This window comes from Citrus sinensis, chromosome 8 (assembly GCF_022201045.2).
Source record: "Citrus sinensis cultivar Valencia sweet orange chromosome 8, DVS_A1.0, whole genome shotgun sequence".
NCBI lineage: Eukaryota > Viridiplantae > Streptophyta > Magnoliopsida > Sapindales > Rutaceae > Citrus > Citrus sinensis.
The window spans coordinates 23,085,592-23,099,698 of NC_068563.1; the positions used below are offsets into that span (position 1 = coordinate 23,085,592).

Consider the following 14,107-nt stretch of genomic DNA (forward strand, 5'->3'; position numbering starts at 1 on the left):
TTCCAACCAAGAGAGGAGAAGATGGAACAGTACCTGAAAATAGTCAAGCAGATGATGGGGAAGTTCGAGGCAGTGGAGGTGATACAAATCCCCAGGGAGCAGAATAGTCGAGCAGACATTTTGGCGAGGATGGCAGCAGTAGCCGACCCAAAAATGCCAAAGTCGGTCCCTCTGGAGGTGAAGTCCAGCCCAAGTATCGAACAGAATTTGGGGGTGTTACGGATAGAACAAAAATGCTCGTGGAGGGACCCGATAGTTTCATACCTTAGAGACGGGGTATTACCACCAGATAAGCTGCGAGCTCGGAAGATTAGGGCCCAGGCCTCGAGATACACGATGATCGATGGGGTACTGTATCGGCGAGGATATACACTACCGTTCCTTCGGTGTTTGGATGAGGACGACGCGGATTACGTGCTGAGTGAAGTACATGAAGGAATTTGCGGAAATCATTCTGGCGGGAGGTCCCTGGCCCACAAGGTTCTAAGGCAGGGATATTTCTGGCCGACAATGCACCAGGATGCGCAAAAGAAGACCAGGGGTTGTGCAAGCTGCCAGAGTTTTGCAAATTTCTCCAACCAACCACCAGAGAAGCTCACCTCCATGGCCTCCCCTTGGCCATTTGCTCAATGGGGAATTGATCTGATCGGCCCATTGCCAAAAGGACGAGGAGCAGCAACACATGCAATAGTTGCTATAGATTACTTCACGAAGTGGATAGAGGTGGAAGCCCTTAGCAGGATCACAGAGAAGAAAACAACAGACTTCGTGTGGAGAAACCTGGTCTGTCGATACGGGATCCCTTATGCCTTGGTAACGGATAATGGCAGGCAGTTCGATAATCACAGCTTCAGGGATTTCTGCCAGAACCTCGGGATAGAGCTGAAGTATTGCTCGCCTGCTCACCCTCAATCGAATGGACAAGTAGAAGCAGCCAACAAGATCATCAAGAGGCTTCTGAAAACCAGGCTCGGAGCAAAAAAGGGTGCTTGGGTTGACGAGCTGTCAGGTGTGCTATGGGCATACAGAACAACCCACAAAACCGCAACTGGGGAGACACCGTTCGCTTTGGCTTTTGGACATGAAGCGGTCGTGCCGGCTGAGATAGGAACGACCACACACCGGACAGGTCATTTCAATGAGCAGGAGAACGACGAGCAGATATGTTTGAATCTTGATCTGCTAACGGAAAGGAGGGAGCAAGCAGCCGAGCGTTCAGTCACTTACCAACAAAGGGTTGCTCGGTATTATAATCAGAAGGTGAACATACGGCAATTCAGGGTCGAAGACTGGGTACTGAGAAGAGTGAATCAGAGCACCAAAGATTCGACTCAAGGAGTGCTGGGACCGAATTGGGAAGGGCCATATAGAGTCAAGCAGATAGCGGGACCCGGAGCTTACAAGCTGGTCCGCGCGGACGGCCACGAGGTGAAACGCCCATGGAACGCAGCACACCTCCGGAAGTACTTCCAGTAAGACTTGTTCACATTTGACAGCTATTTTCGCTCATGTTCATTATCGTTTATCTTTCACGCTTTATGTCCGAACAATTTCATGTAAGTCAAATCCTGCCATTAATGGAACGTCGCGGAACTTCATTCGCTCGAAACCGAGAAAAATCCAAGGCATGCAAAGGCTCGCCAAGTCTCAAAGCCTGTCTTATGGCGAGACAGAAGCCAAGCATGCCAGGATCTGCTCGACCACGAGAAGGCGAGCAGACTCCAAAACGTTTGAAGAAATTATCCAAGGCATGCAAAGGCTCGCCAAGTCTCAAAGCCTGTCTTATGGCGAGACAGAAGCCAAGCATGCCAGGATCTGCTCGACCACGAGAAGGCGAGCAGACTCCAAAACGTTTGAAGAAATTATCCAAGGCATGCAAAGGCTCGCCAAGTCTCAAAGCCTGTCTTATGGCGAGACAGAAGCCAAGCATGCCAGGATCTGCTCGACCACGAGAAGGCGAGCAGACTCCAAAACGTTTGAAGAAATTATCCAAGGCATGCAAAGGCTCGCCAAGTCTCAAAGCCTGTCTTATGGCGAGACAGAAGTCAAGCATGCCAGGATCTGCTCGACCACGAGAAGGCGAGCAGACTCCAAAACGTTTGAAGAAATTATCCAAGGCATGCAAAGGCTCGCCAAGTCTCAAAGCCTGTCTTATGGCGAGACAGAAGCCAAGCATGCCAGGATCTGCTCGACCACGAGAAGGCGAGCAGACTCCAAAACGTTTGAAGAAATTATCCAAGGCATGCAAAGGCTCGCCAAGTCTCAAAGCCTGTCTTATGGCGAGACAGAAGCCAAGCATGCCAGGATCTGCTCGACCACGAGAAGGCGAGCAGACTCCAAAACATTCGAAGAAATTCCCACGGTATGCAAAGGCTCGCCAAGTCTCAAAGCCTGTCTTATGGCGAGACAGAAGCCAAGCATGCTAGGATCTGCTCGACCACGAGAAGGCGAGCAGACTCCAAAACGTTTGAAGAAATTATCCAAGGCATGCAAAGGCTCGCCAAGTCTCAAAGCCTGTCTTATGGCGAGACAGAAGCCAAGCATGCCAGGATCTGCTCGACCACGAGAAGGCGAGCAGACTCCAAAACGTTTGAAGAAATTATCCAAGGCATGCAAAGGCTCGCCAAGTCTCAAAGCCTGTCTTATGGCGAGACCAAAGCCAAGCGTGCCAGGATCTGCTCGACCGCGCAAAGGCAAACCGAATCCTAGGCATTGAAAAATCTTAAAAGGCATGCGGCAAAACCATGAGCCAAGCCGGAACCTGCTCGTCTAGACAAAGACAAGCAGATTCTCAAACGAAAATTAACTCATAATTACAACACAAGAAAGTAATCAAAAAATATTTTTATTAATTAGTTAATGATTAACAGAGGGGATAATCTTCATGAACATTGTCCATTACAACAAAAGAAATATATCAAAAAGACGGCGGATCAGTGAGCCGAGCAGCATCGGTTGGCTGGACCTCCTCAGGTGTGGGGGGGGTATCGCCAGTTGCGTCCGGGGGGGTGCTCGCCTCGCCAACTTCAGCAGGGACTGCACGAGGAGGAGAGTTTTCCTCCTCAATCACGATCGGCTCTACCCCCTCGGCATCTTCCTTGGCCGCCTCCTCATCCATATGCCGAGCAACACCAGCTGCAAGGTCATCCATCTTCAGGTCAGGGTGTTGCTTCCCGAGGATGGCCATGATGCAACGATAGGAATGCCGAAGTCCCTGGTCATACTGGTTGTCGGCCTCCCTCTCCAAGTTCTCGACCTGAGCTCGGTGGGAGTCACGGAGAGACTCGAGCTGAGCCTTATACATAGCCTTATGCCTTTGCAGATCCTCCTTGACCTTGGTAAACTCCTCCTCGAGGGTAATGGCTTTTGCTTGAGCAAGTGATTCTTGCTCTATCAGCTTCAGATTCTCGAGATTCAGCTCCCCTGCTTTCTTCTCGGCAACGTCAGCTCTGTTCGTCGCCGATTGGATATCCTCCTTCATCTTCCGGTCGTAGCGGCCAACCTTAGCCTTGTAATAGGTGGTCATGCAGCTGAGGTGGAAAGCGCTATGTTACATGGCCCCCACCAGCTCACCCAAGGTGCGGCCGTCAAAGGCCTCCAGGTCCCTCTTGCTCACGGATTTAGTTAACTCATTGAGGTAAGGGACCAGATGCTCTGCTCGGCTGTCAGGTAAGCGAGATCGAGGCCCGACAGGAGGAGAAGAGGTAGCAGGATCTGTGGCTACTCCACTAGCTTCCCCGACTTTTACAGGAGCCGGAGGTAAAATCTTCAAGGGTGGGGCCTGCTGCACGATGTTGGCCCGCTTTGCGGTAGGGGCATCCTTACTCTCGTCCCTCTTCGTGGTTGGAGGTCGAGAACGTTTTCGGGTCAGAGCCCCAATCACAGCATCCTCCATCCTATGGCCAGGAAGTATCAAGCGAGACTCGAGCAAGTTGTATGTGGATATCAGTTCCCGGCTAGAGCAGGAATTGACTAGTACAGCCTCAACCCGTTTGAGCTGGCCGGGTCGGAGTGGGAAATGAACACCCCAAGAAACTACAACATAAACAGGCACTTGGTTAGAAACAAGCCAATGAAACAAGAACAATTATGGATACAAGGCATCTGGAGCGAGCAGGCAACCTGGGACCGTGAAACGGGGTGGGACCCGATAATCCTTCCCGTCCGTTTGTGCGACCTGACCCCAAGGACCCCCAGCAAAAAAGAACTTTCTCTTCCAATTCCCACCACCACCAGTAGGGAGGTCGGTTATAGGTTTCCTGCTCTTGGTGCTAGATTGGAAGTAGTACCAGCCGGCATCTTTGGGGCTGCTCTTTAGCTGGTACAGGTGCTTCACCTCATCAACCGTGGGCTCGCTTTGGCAACATCTGTCCCACAATATGAACAGACCAGAGAGCACTCTCCACCCATTGGGATTCAGCTGACCAGGAGCTAGATTTAGCCCGTTAAGTATCCGGGTAAAGTAAAGTTGCAAGGGACACCTCAGCCCGTACTTAAAGCTGTCCAGATACAGGGTAACATATCCCCTAGGAGGCCGGCTGGGAGCATCCTTCTTTTCCGGGACCTTGAGAGGTATCTCGCCAGGAATGCTATACCTCAGCCGGAGGTCCTCGAGCTCATCAAACGTGGTCGTGCACGTCATGTAATCAATAGCATAATCCCGCGATAGGGCTCTACCTCCTATTGTACTCCTCCCCTCTGGTCGCGGCGCTCCCGATGGGGACGCCTCACCAGAATCACCTCCTCGACCCTCACTCAAAGTATCCTCGGAGTCAGAAGATCCATCCTCACCATTACTCCCGCTCGTAGAGGTCGTTTGGGGAGACATGCTCCTAGCACTAGTCCTGACACTAGACCTAATAGGCTCTAAGGGGACCTCGGGGTCAAAGGCGGGATCGGTGAGCAGACTAGGCAGGAAGTCCAACTCGTCGTCATCAACCTCAATGACCTTCTCTTTGCCTTTCGACATTCCCTAAACTCTAACCACAACACCACCAACTACTACCCAAACGAAAGAAAAAAGAAGTTATCTACAAACTATTCGAGACCGAGGAGAGAGAAGTAATACCTGAAGTACTGCTTCAATCGGAGAAAGGCAAGGAGGGGGGCTTCGTGCTGGAACTTCTTTGCCGGAGAAACAGAGACGTAGACGGAGACGGAGTGAATGGTGAATATGCCGTTCGAGAGGATTTGGCTTTCCAAATGAGGACGGACTCTTGGGTTGCCAACATATAACTGCGCCGAATCCCGAGGGCCTCATAACCGTCGGTTTGAAATTCAAATGGAGGGGGGGATTTCTGCCACGTCACCTCGTCCGCAATTAAATGCGACATGACTCTTGGCAGCCTTTTCCAATCCCACGCGAGCGAGTGCTGTCGAGTTTCCACTGCTGGTCCACTACATTACCCAACACCAGAAACTGGGGGACTGGTGTTTGGGAGAGATACTGTTTGGGATAAATATGTCGACGAGACCAGGAATGACGAGCAGATATCTGATGGCAGAGTTCTGCGAACCGGTGTGTTCCGTAAAAGCCTGGTGCGCGGAGGAACAGGAGCAGAAATATCCTGCTCGTCCACGATGTTGTCATCCGCGAGGCCAATTCCCTATAAAAGGTATACGGCCATTCCGGCTAGAGGTCGATAGGCGAGGAGACCCGGTCGACGGCAGTTGGCAAGACATGCTCTCCAGCCCGAGAATCTAGGCACGACATCCACGCTTTCTCCTGAGCCGTGGCGTAACACGCAAGGTCTCACAGAACCACGACAGCCACGCTTTCCCCTGAACCGTGGCGTAACACGCAAGATCTCACAGAACCACGACAGCCGCGCTTTCCCCTGAACCGTGGCGTAACACGCAAGGTCTCACAGAACCACGACAGCCACGCTTTCCCCTGAACTGTGGCGTAACACGCAAGATCTCACAGAACCACGACAGCCACGCTTTCCCCTGAACCATGGCGTAACACGCAAGATCCCCCGTTTGCCCATAACGCAGCAGTCAGAGCCCCAGACCGTCTCGAAAAAAGCGAAAAACTGGGATTCAGAGGAAGCCTATAAAAAGGTAGCCAACGAAGGTAAAAGGGTTGGCATTTTTGAGATAAAAGAAAAAAAAACCACGAAAAAGCCATAAGACTTGTGGCAAGCGTTCCCCGAACCTTGATATCTGACTTGAGCGTCGGAGGGTTTGCGCCGGGAGAACAACCGGCGTACTCTGACTTGTCTGTGTGTGCAGGGATATCTGGAGAAGAAGCATTACTAGGAGACCTCCTGGTCGAGGGGAAGTTGATCAAGCAGAGATCCTGGTCGTAGGACGAGGAGAACCGGAATCTCGCATCAACAGCTTGTGTTGTGAATTCTAAGTAAAGGGAAAAATTGACACAAAATCAAACATTTACATGGAGAAAATATTGGCATGCATGCACCATCAAACATCACTTCTGATTAATTTGTCCACAGCTTCCACTTGGTCCCCTTTCTTCCGTTTTTAGAAATTGAAACGATGTTTAATTATAAATGTCATGGCTATGTTTGTCAAGGAAATTAGTATTCCAAAGTCTAAATTTTATATATAAAAAAAAGTGAAAAAATTAAATCTTAAAAAAAAAAACCTGATTTCCCTCCTATCTTAACTCTCATTCCCTCAATTGTAGCCCAAACTAAATTCTTGCCTGAAATTATTATCCAAATTATTATTCGAACCCGAACCGAACTAACTTCCGAACCTATTTGGTTAAATTCTCAAAACTAAATGAGATGCAACCAAAATCAAAATCCATAAAAACCGAACCTTAACATAAAACTCCCACCCTTACACTTTACTCAAATTACATCTTAGTATTAATTAATTTAATTCCTAAAAAAATATTTTTTTATATCCGACTATGGATGGTTTGGTGATAATTAATATAATCTTGTTATATGATGCTTTCAACCAACTAATTTCTTATGCCACGTAAATCGCTGCATCAAATTATATTAAAAAAATAAAGTTTGTCCAACAAGCAATAGATGTATAATAATTATTGATAATTTGATGTAATAAATGTTAATATTGGTTGTCAAAGCTTGAACAATCATTGTGCATGGGACACAAAGGCATCTTGGCCTCCCCACATGTGACCTGTCAATGAGTCAGGATTTATGCAAATACAAATTATATCATATTCAGCCCTAATTTGCAAAATGAATAAATAAACAACTTTTAACGGTTCTTTAACTGTTTTTGGCAATTAACTACCAAACGATTCACAGACTGAAATTCAGTTGTACTTATAATAATACTACTACACACTCTCTCTAGACGCAAGAAATCACAGTAAATGGATCGCTTGATCCGCAAGTTCAGGCGGCTGCTTCTCTCGTGGCTTCATAGATCTCGTTCGGGTACTTTTCTTTGATTCAATTTTCACTCATTCTTTATAAATTAGTTGAATTTTCACGGATTTGGATTTAAATTCGCTTGATTCTATGTGGGTTTATGTTAGCTTTGATGGTGGTGTTTGTTATTTGCTTCCACGTTTGTGATACCAGATGTGCTTGTACATTAAAATCTAATTATTCCCAGATTTATTTGTTGGTTTGTTGGTAAAGTTCTTAACTCTGCGATGATGAATTGAAAGTTTATTTCTTAAACAATTTCTAACTTCCCAAGGTTTAGAGTGATATTGGTTGACTTGTGAAGGAACTTGCCTTGTAAAGTCAATAAGCTTGAAAATTTAAATGCAGCCAAGTTTAAGATACTGAGCAAATTTACGAAACTAAGTAACAATTGCGTAAATTTATTAAGATCAACGAAAGTATTTAGATTTTAAGTGTCTATCAATGCATAAGATGGATTTTTGCAGGCATTGGTATAGATGAAGCCTGCAATTCTTTTGGTTCAAAACTTCTCTCTCTCTTTCTCTCTCTGTTGGTGTCTCTCATTTGCTTGGTGGCGAATTGACTCTATTTGAGCTCTGGAAACAACCAATCAAGGCACTTTGTTGTTTGATCTCCTCACAGCAAAGTGTTTGATACCAGACTCGGGCTGACTGCGACATTTAGTGTCTTGCAGTAAGTGCAGTCTCACAGAATTTGAAGAGCAAAATGAATTACTTTTCAGCATCCATTCTATATACCGTTTAATTCTGTAATTTCTAATTGATTACGTTTAGGAAGTGATTGTTTACAATTGCATACTTGGAGATTCAGTTCGATCTTCTTGACCAAGATAAAGGAATGAAATGGGGAGTAAAGAAAACTTAGCCTATTCAATGTCTTCGATCAGCAAAAATTAAAGCACTCCATGTGAGTGAGCTTGTCAAACCAGTAGACTATCTAGGGCGATAGTTCCAGTGAAACACCTGGGGAAGTTGACTTCTAGTTAGTAAAATTTTACACCCTCCTACTTCTTTGTCTTGTTCACTTCAATGATACTGTAAAACCAAGTTTTGGTAAGTATTAGAAAAAGGGTGTAAACTTTATGTTCTTGTCTGTGCTTTTGGGTTTCATGAGGTTTTTGTTACACTACCTATATAATTAACAGTGTTATCATCCCAGGCCCGAAATGTTTCATAAGACGCTTTTCGTACAAGGATATAAAGATGGCAACAGACGGTTTTCACAGAATAGTTTACACGAATTCCCATGGGGCTGCTTATAAGGCAAGATTTCAAGATGGTGAGGTTGCTTTGGTGAAAGAAATACAGGCTCTTAATCTAGAAAAAGATGCCTTCTATAGAGAAATTCAGCTACTGGGGCGTTTGCATCACCGCCATCTTCTTGCACTACAAGGTTTTTCTACAGGACGTAAGAGGTTCAAATATCAACTCTCAATCTCTCATGACATTGTGAAACAAAAGGGAATATAGATGACTTCATAAATATTCTAAAAAATTCATACTCAACGAAAATGATTGAATTTGAAATTCATACCTACTTGTAATGTTTATGGGAATTTCCTTCATAACTAATTGTTTAAACTAAAGCTTCTCTGTTTATGTGAGTGCATGTGTGTGTGACAGAGTTACAGAAGCATATTTGTGTGTCTATCCATTTGATGCTCTAAAAGATGCGGATTAGTATTCAATAAGATTTTTTGTTTCATTTAGGTAAGAAATTGAACTGTGTCGTGAAATAAAAATAAGTTGTTTTTAACACATTCAGCGCGTCCATAATTTCCAGATTAGATGAAAATTGTTGCATTCCTTCTCTGCTTCTAATATATATTATTTATTTTTGGATCTTTGCTTAAAATCTTTGCAGATTGCTAGTATTTGACAACATAGAAAATGGAAGCTTGAAAGAACATCTTAACGGTATTCCTTTGAGCATAACTTGTACATGAAAACTTGTCTATGATAGCTAATCATATCATAAACTAACGGCCCTCAGCAGATCCTCTTAAGACTCCCTTGGACTGGAAGACGAGGCTGCAAATAGCAATCGGAGTGGCAGCTGCACTGGTATGTTTTAAAGACAAGCTAGGTTGTGACTTGTACACAGAAAAATCTTATCAAATGATATTTCTTTTGCCCCTTTAGACTTCTGTATCCTAGCTACGGTCTCAGGTTAATTGGATCATTAGGGAACATTGACATTATGGAATAGATCCTGTAAGCATACAAAATATTCTAACAAGTAGTTAAAGCTCGCATCCTGATTATTGTTAATATAAACTGCAGGAGTATTTGCTTCTATTCAGTAACCTGCCTATGTACTACGTCTCCATCAGCTCAAGTAGTATCATGTTAGATGAAAACTTCACCGCAAAGGTCAACTACTGCTCTTTCAGTTTCTTCTCATTTACAGCATTCGGCTGACATCCAGAACTGACTTTGCATACTACTCGTTCGGCTATATGTCAAAATTTTCTTGTAATGCAACAGATCAACTAAACCCTGATTCTTCGGTTTTGTTTTCTTATTACAGCTCTCTGACGTTGGCTTCTTCAATTCCGTCAGAAATTATGCTACAATGCCTCACTCCTCGTGTCCAGAAGGTAACAACATCATTCTATCTACTACATGGCTTACGAGAAGCAACATGTCAGTTGTAACTTATTCTTCCATTTTCCTTTGCAGACTGTTCGACTCAGGACTGCAGCAACATAATATTTCAGCTCGGTGTGCTAATTCTGGAGCTAGTAACAGGCCAATCACCAGAGGAGGGGGATGTTGATTTAATCCAGTGGATTCAAGAATCTAGCATCAGCAGCTCCATTCATAGAATGATAGATCCCGATCTTGGGGGCAGCTATGATTCTAAAGAGCTCAAAAAGCTTCTTGCTGTAGCAAGGTTATGTATTAAAACTAAAGATAAGCCAACAATTTCAATTCCTCAAATATCCCGCTATCTCCAGAACGAGGTAGATATTCCATGTTATAAGTACTCCAGAGTCTCTTTTATTTGAAGTTTTTGCTTTCTTTTACACGGAAATAAGGCAAGGTTATTAAATCTTCAAAAATTATCAGTACTCGCATTGTTTGAAATTAAATCGTCATATATAAAGCTCTACCATAAATTGTGCAGTTTAAAAGAAGGCATTTCATTGCTTTAAAAAAATCTAGTAAACAAAAAACACTGCAAACATCAAAGCGTCCACAGCTTTGAGCATCAGACACATGTGCTATTCAAATTATCTTTCCTTAGTAAATAGGTACTGAAATTTAGCTTCATTTTAGTAAGCGTACAACAACTTAAACCACTTTCAATGATTGTTCTTCGCCATCATCACTGTTGGGCACACTGCACTCTCTGGGCACCACCAGGCATATCTTCGTCCTCCTCATATGCCTCTTGAGCATGAGCCTGCTTCCTCCGCATCTCCTCCTCAATGTTGACATCATGCAATGTAGTCTCTTCACATTCATCTAGCTCCATGTCAGTCATCCCAGACAATGGCCTCGATGGGAGGATGGCCTCTAGGGCCTTAACCTGATCTGGGGTCAGAGAATCAGGGAATTCAACTGTGAAGTGAATGTACAGTTTCCCCTTCATGAACGGCCTCTGGTACAAGGGCATACCCTCCTCATTGATAGCCTTGTATGAATCTGCAAAAGAGAATTACATATCAATCATTCGAACAATAATCAACAGAAAACATTAATCTTTCCCGAATGACCAGAACTCAGAGACTACTAATACTAACCAGGCTTAACAACTTCCCCAGGATTCGATTTAATCAGAAGTTGCCTCCCATCCAGATGAGTCAGTGCAAACTGGAAACCGCAGAGGGCCTCAGTTAGCGACAAAGTATGCTCATAAAAGAGATCTTCTCCCTTTCTCTTGAACTTTGGATGTTCCTTCTGCTGAAGTACAAATACTATGTCTCCAGTGACTGTATCCGGCTGCAGAGCACAAACAAAACAAACAAACAAACAAAACGAAACCATCAGCACAGGTTAGAAAAGCCAGCATGAACAAAAACAAAGTGAACAAACCAAAACAGAAACATACCGCTTCATCTGCTTCACCAGGGAAGGTAATCTTCTGCCCATTTTGCATGCCCTTCTCAACAATGACCTCAAGCACCTTTTTCTCCTGAACAACCTTCTCTCCCTTGCACTGAGGGCAGCGATCTTTATCGTTGATGGTCTCACCGGTACCCTTGCATTCATTGCAAGGATGCTGCATCTGCTGAATCATAGAGGGTCCTAGGTGCCTTATCGAGACCTTCATACCAGTACCTTGGCAACCAGAACACTTCATCGAAGCGCCAGATTTTGACCCTTTGCTGTTATAATAAACCAATAATTCCCATGTTAGAAACCATTAACAATATTTGCACAAAACAAGTCCAATACGATAAGAACCCAACAAATAACACTCACCCACTGCACTTCGAGCATATCACATTCCGCGAAAGTGAGAGCTTCTTCGAGGTACCCAGATAAAGATCCTCCAAGGACACCTTCAAAGGATGAACCACGTCCTCGCCCCGCCTCTGTCTCCGTCCCCTGCTGCTACCACCTGCTCGCAATCAAGACGATCATTCAATTTCAATCAACATCAACACCGTAATCCCAAATCCAATATGCAAACTAATAATCTAATTGCTTAGATATTCATTCCTTTACCTCCGAATGGGCTGCCGCCAAAGAAAGACGAAAAGATATCAAACGGGTCATGGGCGCCAGCGCCACCACCCATTCCTTCCTTGAGTGCATCCTCACCGTACTGATCATATATCTCACGCTTCTCAGGATCACTCAGAACCTCGTAAGCCTGAGCCAACTCTTTAAACTACAACAACACAAACACACAAAATCCATTCAACGTCACAAGAGGTCCGGGATTCGAACCACGCTCACATCCCACATTCAAAACGTACAAACATACTTGACCCAAAAAGCCATCATTTATTACAACAAAAATAATGAAGAAAGTTTAGCTAGTTACCTTCTCAGGATCGCCGCCCTTGTCGGGATGATTCTTGATGGCAGCTTTTTTATAAGCCTTCTTCAAGTCCTCAGCGGAAGCGTTCTTGGACACCCCCAGGATCTCATAGTACCTCGTATTATTGCTCTTCTTCGGTGCTCTTCCAAACATCTTGTTTTGAGTTTCTTAACAGGAATCCACAGAAACGAAACAGACCCAGAAAATTATTTTTCTCGCGGAGAACGCTACAGGAGAGCCCCCAAAAGCCAAGGAATATAACCTGGTTCACAAGTTGAAGCAATTGTTGAGTTGGGGGTGTATTTATACGAGTATTAATAACGATGGACGGTTGAGATTTTTTCCTAGTCGGCTGTGAATGTGAGCTTTGTTAAGAAGGGTCTAGAATTCCCTCTCTCCTTCGGACACCCAATAATAAATGGAAAAAAAAAAGGTGATAAATAAATATCTACGTTTGGGGTTCGTTGGATGATAAATTTGACGGTGGAGATTTTGTTCTAGAGTCTTCTCTCGATGCCCCTCTTTTACGTCAAAAATACGGTTTGTCTTTTGAAAGAGGAAATGGGGGTAGAAATATCCAAATACGAACAGAATTTGGCAATGCTTTCCGAATTTTTATACATATTTGATTGACTTTAAAAGACCATAATCTCATCCAAATATAGTAAAAATTAATTGAAATTAATCTCATGGAAACAAAACACTTGATTATTTTAAATAATTTGTTTAGATTATAATTTCTTGAAATGCAAAATTTATTATAAATATGAAGGTAACCCAATTAGTAGAATGAAGACACGTCCGTAACATACCACTAAGTGCTTAAAGACGTTCAATTAAAGTATACACGGCTAAAGACCAAGCCATGAATTCACCGTAAAATATAGTTATTTTTCCTTTTTTTTTTTGGAATGATTACGATTTACAGATATTTAAACTGAAATATAATACGAGTATGAATTTATATTTTAATCTAAAGTTTTATCATAACTTAAAATATATTATAACTTAAAATTTTACATAATATTGAATAGCACCACAACTATAATATTTATAATTTTCAACGACTTTTCATGTTTTTAAAACGTCATTTCTTTAGCCTATTTTATGATTGTGAGTTATTAGGGGTGGATAATACATTTTGTAAAATCAAAATAACCAAATAGATTTTATGTTCAGGTACAGGGCATGTTGAAAATTAGCTGGGGGATTTTCCTAGTTCCAAAACTCCTATGAAATACTTTTACAAAATTTAAAGAAAATAAGATTCTTTTGGAAATTAAACTTTGAATTTTGAAATTTATCAAAAGTCAGGCGGGCCAATTCTCCCATGTTGGAAATAGGGTTGGCAATTTAAGGATATGGGCCGGGCTTTGCCAAGCCCAGGATCAGGCCCATATCTTGTTTTAAAAGTACAGGCCCTCTCAAAGCCCATCCAAATTGGGCGGGCTTTGGGCGGGTCGGGCCTTGACGGGCCTGGGTTTTTACGAATTTTTAAATTTTTTTAATAAAAATATAATTTTTTAAAGCATAATTATCCAATACATAATACTACAATAGGCTAAAAACTTAAACATAATTCTCTAATACATGATTAGCTAACACAAAATATAAAAATACTAACATCACAAGTACCATACACAACATACAAATCAAGTAATCAACCACTAAAATAAAAACAAAAAAACAAATCCAATATTTGCGGGCCATCTTCGTCCTCATCCTTCAAT

General features: G+C 43.4%; 2 protein-coding genes across 2 annotated transcripts; one reads left to right on the forward strand and one right to left on the reverse strand.

Annotated features, from left to right (window-relative positions):
- Positions 1-7,120: 7,120 nt before the first annotated feature.
- Positions 7,121-10,410, forward strand: LOC102627019 (probable receptor-like protein kinase At1g49730). Its single transcript, XM_006487780.4, has 7 exons — positions 7,121-7,385; positions 8,541-8,796; positions 9,246-9,298; positions 9,378-9,445; positions 9,665-9,754; positions 9,912-9,981; positions 10,064-10,410. Exons 1-7 carry the CDS (start codon positions 7,322-7,324, stop codon positions 10,390-10,392), a joined length of 930 nt encoding a protein of 309 aa, XP_006487843.2. The 5' UTR covers positions 7,121-7,321; the 3' UTR covers positions 10,393-10,410.
- Positions 10,411-10,503: 93 nt separating this feature from the next.
- On the reverse strand, positions 10,504-12,664 carry LOC102627308 (dnaJ protein homolog ANJ1). The gene is made up of 6 exons (XM_006487781.4): positions 12,381-12,664; positions 12,059-12,224; positions 11,813-11,951; positions 11,439-11,715; positions 11,131-11,329; positions 10,504-11,032 (listed from the first exon to the last, which is right to left on the reverse strand). Exons 1-6 carry the CDS (start codon positions 12,528-12,530, stop codon positions 10,713-10,715), a joined length of 1,251 nt encoding a protein of 416 aa, XP_006487844.2. The 5' UTR covers positions 12,531-12,664; the 3' UTR covers positions 10,504-10,712.
- Between the last annotated feature and the right edge of the window lie 1,443 nt (positions 12,665-14,107).